The following is a 7,876-nucleotide window of genomic DNA, read 5'->3' as shown; positions in this document are numbered from 1 at the left end:
AGGCCAACTATGGACATGGGACCACGTTCACCTATGTCAGTTGGTTCATCTAGGGTTTTTCTCGCCTACAACGAAACGACGCCTTCCGAAGAAGATAGCGAAGGTTCTTCGCCGTCCCCTATAACAATAACGAGATCCTCGTCTCCAAGCCCATCCGTAAAACACAGGCGCCACACATCTACTGTGTCGACTGTTAACGTGACTAACAACTAAATTCGCACGATGGAAAGTTGGGACAGTTGTTGATGATGTCGCGAAGAATTCCGTTATCTGTCATACGTCATTTTCACATTATTTTTTACATTATGACTGTAATGTCTTCTAATGTTGATTTATTTTGATCAAGCTATTTGAAGCGTACTAAACGCCACGCCAGCGAAATTTGTAGTACCTTCAATACTTCACGTGTTCTGGAGTTTGTCACAGTTGATCATCTGCCACTTAGCATTTCAATGCGTTACGTCGAAACCTGATGGCTGAAATAAAAATAAAACAATATACATAAATCAATTCAATATTATCATATAAATGCACATACTTTGAAACAAGCCTGATATTGCATGCCGTTTCATTATGCAATAAAAAATCGCAGTTTGAACTTTTTACAGTAGAACGTTTGTTGACTTGGGAGTACACCAACGGAACTCGTATTGCTTCTGGTAATATTTCTCAGCTAATGTTCTTTTAGCCTCTTTCTCGTGCTGCAAAATCTTGCACAAATGTATTTCGTTAAACAAAGACTGTCCAACTAGTAGGCACCAATTGATGTACCATTTTATTTATTTTTTCTGTGAGAGTATTCGAAGTGTTTAAATCCGTATACACTACTTGCCCAACGCAGGCTTATTTCGCACAAGTCTTCTATTTCTAGAAAGCCAACTAATTAATGCCCCTTGACGTGAGGATTACACAGAGGGCCTTGCGCGTGCATTTAACCTCTACACTTAACAGTGTTATTTCGAGACTAACCATAATTATGCTGTGTTAACATGATGGATTAACAACTACACAACGCTGATCATTTACATATGCACACTTGTCGTTTTCCCTGAAGATAACGAGATAACGGACGGATATGTCAAACAATGCGCAAAGGCGCAATAAACGTTCAAGCTTACGAAGAAAAATAAGAATTTATAATTGCCCAATCCACTTCCTTTGTTTGCTAATGAAATGGAGATGAAGCGTTGAGTAAATTCGAAACATCATGTAGAAAAGCTGTGAGGAACGGTTATTTGCTCGCATCAATCAAGTAAATCACGCGGGCTGCCAGCAGGCATGTGAGTTGCGTCGTAAATTGCAGCCAGCGCTCCGGTGGGTTTCCCGCGATGAATCTGTGGAAGGAGAAGAAAAAAGAAAGCAGGACTCGTTAAAGACACCACAGTTCATAGTATTAAGTGGAGTGTGGTAACTAGAGTTTCGTGTTCCTGTGGTCACAGTGTACTTATTGCGACGCCGGGCAAAGCACAGTACAGTTAGAAACACGTTTGAACAGGTATGACTAATATACGAGCTATTTCAAAGCGAGCGCGCATAGTTCACATGTTGCACTAAATGTACTTATAAATCTACAAATGAATTAAATGCGAGATCACCGGTTGGGTTTTTGTGTGCAAGTGATGATGGAAGAAGTATAGCGCTAATGGTAAAATTTTTTATCTATAGTGTTTACGAAAAAAATATTCTGGATATATGTGTATCTGAACGCACAAGGTAAAAAAAGTGATACGGTTCCGGTAGGGATGGTGGATGACATAGCACGAACGCTTTAAGCACAGTGGTGAAGCCAGAAATATTTTTTGAGGGATCTTTGACGCCAGCGGTAGAAAAAAAAACGCGCTAAGAAAGATTGTAGTTAGCACTCTTCAAATACATTCTGAGGTCTTATTATTTATTGACTCACAGATCGACCAATCAAGGTTATGTCCGAACAAAAATAAAGTTCTTTAGTCGCGCCACTATGAATGTCTTCAGATCGAATCAATATCACGCTATAGCTGCTTTTAAGACACACCGAAATTTTACGATCCAAGTGCTTCGTGGTTCAGTTCAATTTCCGTGTGTTCACGCTTATTTTTAAAGAACAATACTGATAAATTACCATGGCACTGTATAGTGGAGTGAATCAGTTGGTTTTGGAATAATTGACTTATATTGACCTTGTATGTTGCTTTGTAAGCAAGTGATACGGTTCCGGTAGGTATGGTGGATGACATAGCACGAAAGCTTTAAGCACAGTGGTGAAGCCAGAAATAATTTTTGAGGGATCTTTGACGCCAGCGGTAGAAAAAAAAAGGCGCTAAGAAATTTTGTAGTCATATTAATATATTGATGCAGTTAGTAAATAGCAAAGGCGAAAAAAAAGAGGGAGGAGGATGAAAAGGATGGGGATTTTTAGCGTTCAGAAAATTTTGGGAGGAGTTCTGCCACCTAGACCTCCCCCCCCCCCCCCCCCCCCTACTTTTTTTCCACTTCACCCCTGTTTCAGGACAAGCGATATACATCTATTTGGGATACATTTACTGCCAGCGTAAGTAGTATAGTGTGTGTGTACCAAAAGGCACTATTGTTGAAAAGGCCAGACGAAGACCTTGGATTCAATAGCGGAACACAGTTTAACACCATAAATGGTCACGGGGGGCGGGGGGGGGGGGCGGCCGCTATAGTTAAAATGTTTATACTGTCAGGTGTGTACCCTAATACAGAAATATTTGACTAGATAGAATAATAAAATATTTGTGCCCTTTTGTGCAGTGAGAGACTTTGAGCAGCAAGATGGTGGCTACGTGTTTCAAGTGCGCAGGATGAGAAAAATTCGCAAAAAAAAACTCGAATATTCGTGGCAATTGTGTCTGTGGCAGGGTTAATATTTTTCCCCGTGAAACGTAACAAGCACGCTATGAAACACCAATAAAAAATTAATGCCTTTGCAGTTGGTGTTTCGTGTCGTGAGGCACATTATGCTGGCCTTTTCATATTTAAAATTGGTCCGAGACCCACTGTACATAACAGGAGCAAATAAAACTGGAAGATACATGATTGAAGTCCATGGCGAAAGTACCAATAATATATTCTACCATTATTTTTCCTCTTGACCATAGCATAGCACAGCGTATTGATGCTGCGTGTCTAGCTATGTGAAATAGAATGTCATTTTCTTCAAACTCCGACTGAATATAGCGTTGCTAAACTGAATGGCTATCATAAAATGCGTTCGAAAGCATCCACAAGAAACTTAGTATTATCAGCCTAAAATTATCGACTTTGAGTAATCGCTACACTTACAGATAACGTCTTTCTTGTACTGGTACACAAGAGAAGAAATGTTAATTTTACGCGAAAGACGCGCTGAACTTGACCACTTACGTGACGCCTCGGGTACAGATTCCGCCGCTTCTTGTTCGCGGATTTGCCCGAGCCTCTTTTGTGCGGTCGGACTCGCCTGGCCCGTTTTAAGCGTCGTCCGGTAGTCGTCGACGTTGAAACGCCTACGAATAATGGCTCGTCTTGGCTTACAACGCGAGCTTCGCGAGTCGTGCTGACGTCGGTGCTTTTCCCGGCAGTCGCGCCCGACGTTTCCTGGACCTCTGGTGTTACCATGGCCTCCGTGACTCGCGCACGTTTGGCTGTCGACGTATGTGCGGCCTCGAAGATTCTAGGTTCATCACCTAGTCTGATGAACGGTAGGGGCGCAGAGCTGTCCTCCAGGCGGAGCACGGCCGCCGGCTCTTCTTCCCCTTCTTCTGCTTCCACTCCCAGCGCTGTGGCTTGGCTACTGAGGGTGGCCGCCGTGACGAGCCAGATAAAGGCACACAGACCCAGAGTGACAAGCGTGATGTACAAGCCACCGATGCCTTTGTTACGGAGGTTGTGTCCCTTGACGATTTCTTCGCTCGAAGTGGATGCCTGTGATTGCTGGGAACCACTGCTGGCGTAGAGCACTGCAAGACATACGGCAAAAAAATTTGGTGATAGTTTCGCTTTCAACCAGTAGGCCTACGAATGCCTAGCGCAATTTTTGCTAGAAAAAAATGTGGTATGTTGAAAAAAATTGCCAAAGAATCAGAAATGAGCAAGCTAACAGTTTTACATTGCGGTACTAGAAAAAAGCTAAAAATCACTTAATGCAAGTCACAATGTCGTGTATGCCCCGTGATAAGCCTAAAAAAAAATTGGGCGCGCTGTTGATTCATCCCGATCCTTACCCGCATTCAGAAATGCTCCTTGAGTTGGTTTCGCCAGTGCCTTCAATGCAGCGAAAACGCGTTTCAAACGTGCTGGCTTGAGCTGCTTGCAAGTCAAGTAGTGTTTCTGAATATAAGAGTTATAAGTTAGCAATGCTCACTTATTTGAATATCTAACTATCCTTAAGAACCGAAGTTACAACAGCTTAGTACTCTACAACTGCCCATTTTCAACTGATGCGCTCATTTATAACTAGTTAACTATGGATGAAGTTGGTCATAATCAAGCTATTGAAAATAAAAAAAGAGTCCTGTAGGTTTTTGTGAGTATACTTTTCGACCTTATTAATGCCAAGTTTTCTTGTGTGTGTGTGCAAGGCACACTCATTATTTTTTTGTTACTAATGTTGGAGCAGGCTATTCACATAGGCAAAATTCTTGAATAATGAAGTATTCACGAATTGGTTGCAATGCACAAATAATAGGTAAAACAGCTTCGCAATATCACTACAGTCGAATATATTTAACCAGTAGCTGATGAAAAACCTTACAGCATATTTTTTGTTGTGGGATAACAAAATTTTCTTCACTCTAACTTTTCATTTTTTTGACACGCGCTATACGGCTTCCGAAAATACTTTATTGAGAAACACAACTAATTACTTTTACCAAGGAGCTTCTCCTAATCATTGACTGCAGCTCATTCGCCTACAGCATTTTCTCAGATTTTTTACAAACTTGACAATGCTTACCATAGACTATATCTGTCTAAACTAGCGCAACGTAACCTTATTCCGAAAATTCTTACAAGGCTAGAACAATTCCTCCGTCGGCGATCTCTATTTGGCACTTGTAGCGGTCCCATTTAACCTAGCATTTCAGTATACTTCAGAGGGCCTTCTTTTCTTAACTTACATCAATCATGTACCCGGATGCATAACTTCTAACATTTATTGGTATGTAAGATTGGTTTGCATTAATTATTGCAAAAGTTTTATTATCCTCGTCAACGCTATCGTGCAGTCGTGTTATCAAGGGTGCGTTCATTCGAACCTTACCGTTTGTACAATGCTCCCTTCATGCTAAAGAGTAACTGCTATTCAGTATTTCTGGACAACGACATGGGGCGTTACCGCGACAAGCTAATGTTCTAGCACCGAGTTGGCGTATAGCTTCACACCCAACTTACAACTGTGGAAAGCCCAGAAGGGTGCAAGCCGCGCTTGTGGTGGCGGCGGGGATGACACTCCATGCTGAGGCCGGCCATGTGCGCTTGGAGGCTGCCGTACTCTTCCAGGACCGTGAGGCAGTGCCGCAGCGTCTCTGTAGGCTGGGTTTAACGTCAACGACGAAGCCGCCGTTCTAAAGATGCCGGTAGACCGAAGGGCCTCCGTGGAACCGCCAGCACCTTGAAAAACAGAGCGAGCCGAATGCCAGGTGTCCAATTCGCTGCGACGATGCCCCCTTATTTCTGCGGACGGCGATTCTGGATTCATTGTGGACGTTACCGAGAAAATGACCTACACCCACTGCGGCCTCTTCATCAAGAATAGGGGGTATATGGGTGCAAAAAGCAGCATAGAAAATATGAAGTACCATAAAGAAAGAGAAAATGGAAATGAGCCGTTGCACGATGTCTCATGGTTATTATGTCACAGAGATTACTTTCGTATCGTTTGCGATTCTGTCATACACATTGATGAACTTCCAGAAGGGGCAGTCAATCGTTGTCTTTGTTGATTAATACGAGCCCATTACCTAGAACCCATTACCTAGAAAGTAATCGAATATTTCAGCGCATTTATACATTGCATTTTACTCTCATATGTGTATAATACAGTATAAAACCAAATCAATCAGGTTGCATATTATTAACAAAAATAAGGTAGCTTTGCATTTGGGGCTCCAGGACTGAAAGAAGGGCTGAACTAGGCGGCCATCTGTCTTTTTCTTTAGTTATCCTAGCATTTATCTATTTATTTATTTTTCTCACACCTGTCTCTTTTTCCTGGCCTTTTTGCTTTCTATTTCTCTTTTTTCTTCCATTTTTAATGTACTTCTTTGTCTTCTTTGCGACCTTTATTTTTTTCCTGAACTCTCTCTCGCTGCCTACATATTTATTTTTCTCTCTTCCTTCCTCTTTTTGTCTATCTTCCCTTTCATCCTCTCTATTCATCTCTTTCTTTGCTATGTCTTACTCTTTCCTTTTCTCCTTTCCATCCGCTTCATCCTGACTTCTCCCCCCCCCCCCACGTTGCTGTACTATACAATAAACATGCTACCCGCTCCTAGCCTACCTAGATAAAGGAGTGGTTAGTATCCTTGCATTCGGATCGTGAATACGCAGGTGCGAATACGCCGTTGCCATAAATTTTTCCACCATAAAAATTATTTCTTTCTTTCTGGCTATCTCGATTTCTTTCTATTTCCCTATCTGTATTTTCAACCATCATAGTTTATCATAATCCGGGGAAAGTGGCACACAAGCTTTGGGTGTGAAGCAGAAGATGAAGAGGAGTGAAGACTGTCTAAAGAAAAAAAAATAGTTCAATCATTTTTTCACCAATTCACCTGAGTGGGTATGAATAATGTCAGTGGCTTCATTGTCATCATCACATGCCGTTTTTGAATGTAGGTTTAACAGTCCCTCAGGATGGGTGTGTCAACGTGCGTCGAATAGAACATGTCAACGTGCGTCGAATAGATAGCATGTAGTATCATAATCCAGTTCTTCCGAAGTTTTGTTTACGATGTGCATAAAAGAAAACGTCATTTAGAACTGCTTGCTATTGATAATGATGGCGCATCTTAACAAAAAAAAAGATTAAGGCATCGCCGCTGTATTGGAGCCAAGCCAGAATGAACTGCAGATCTGGGAGGCCTTCCATACCTTTTCAGGGGCGAAGCTCCTTATGGTCTACAGCAGTCTATTCCTCTATAGCAGCCAGCAGAGCATATCCACAGACAGATATGGACGGAAGGAAAGACGGACGGACGGACGGACGGACGGACGGACGGACGGACAGACAGACAGACAGACAGACAGACAGACAGACAGACAGACAGACAGACAGACAGACAGACAGACAGACAGACAGACAGACAGACAGACAGACAGACAGATAAACGGACGCTTCACCCCACTCATCATCATTCACTCCGCGGAAATGCTGTGATTTTTTTTTCGTTTCTTCCTGCCTATCTTTCTTTTTTTTCACATCTCTCTGATTAATCTTCTTTTTTTTTTGTCTCCGTTTATTCTTATTTGTTACTTTCTTTCTCTTTCTCTCTTGTGCTTTGTATCCTTCTTTCTTGTTCTTGTCTTTCCATATCTCACTTCCTCTCTCGTTTTACCATTTTCTGCGTCTTTCTTTGTGTCCCTATGATTCTCTTTTTCTGTGTTCATTCTGTTTCGTTCGTTTTACTTATCTCTTTTCTTCCTTTTTGGGGTGTGCTATTCTATCTCTTTGGTTCTATTCCTTTCTTTCCTCAGTCTGTCTCTATTTTACCACGGTACTTCTCTTTTCCCTTACTTCTATATCCAATTTATTTCCCCATTATCCTTTCCCTCCTCGTCACTTTCACTGGGCCGCTGTGGTGTAACAGGTATAATTGCTCGGCTGTTGACACCAACGTCCTTAATTCGGCCCCGGAAGAGGCGGTAGCATTTCGATGGAGGCGAAACGCTGCAG

The 7,876-nt window shown here is 42.1% G+C and overlaps 1 protein-coding gene across 1 annotated transcript; it reads right to left on the bottom strand.

Annotated features, from left to right (window-relative positions):
* Window positions 1-894: 894 nt before the first annotated feature.
* On the bottom strand, window positions 895-5,680 carry LOC142769329 (uncharacterized). The gene is made up of 3 exons (XM_075872480.1): window positions 5,374-5,680; window positions 3,367-3,941; window positions 895-1,334 (listed from the first exon to the last, which is right to left on the bottom strand). The coding sequence occupies exons 1-3, from the start codon at window positions 5,678-5,680 to the stop codon at window positions 1,245-1,247; spliced, it is 972 nt and encodes a 323-aa protein (XP_075728595.1). The 3' UTR covers window positions 895-1,244.
* Window positions 5,681-7,876: the final 2,196 nt, after the last annotated feature.

Source organism: Rhipicephalus microplus, chromosome 1, assembly GCF_043290135.1.
Source record: "Rhipicephalus microplus isolate Deutch F79 chromosome 1, USDA_Rmic, whole genome shotgun sequence".
NCBI classification, from domain to species: domain Eukaryota; kingdom Metazoa; phylum Arthropoda; class Arachnida; order Ixodida; family Ixodidae; genus Rhipicephalus; species Rhipicephalus microplus.
Note: the sequence above shows the minus strand (reverse complement) of the source record. Positions and strands in the feature narration are given on the sequence as shown.

Coding starts and splice junctions, on each gene's coding strand:
- LOC142769329 (XM_075872480.1), bottom strand. CDS start 5,680: ATGAATCCAGAATCGCCGTCCGCAGAAATAAGGGGGCATCGTCGCAGC. Junction 3,942..5,373: donor CTTCTGGGCTTTCCACAGTT/GTAAGTTGGGTG, acceptor TATGTCTTGCAG/TGCTCTACGCCAGCAGTGGT. Junction 1,335..3,366: donor ATCTGTACCCGAGGCGTCAC/GTAAGTGGTCAA, acceptor CTCCTTCCACAG/ATTCATCGCGGGAAACCCAC.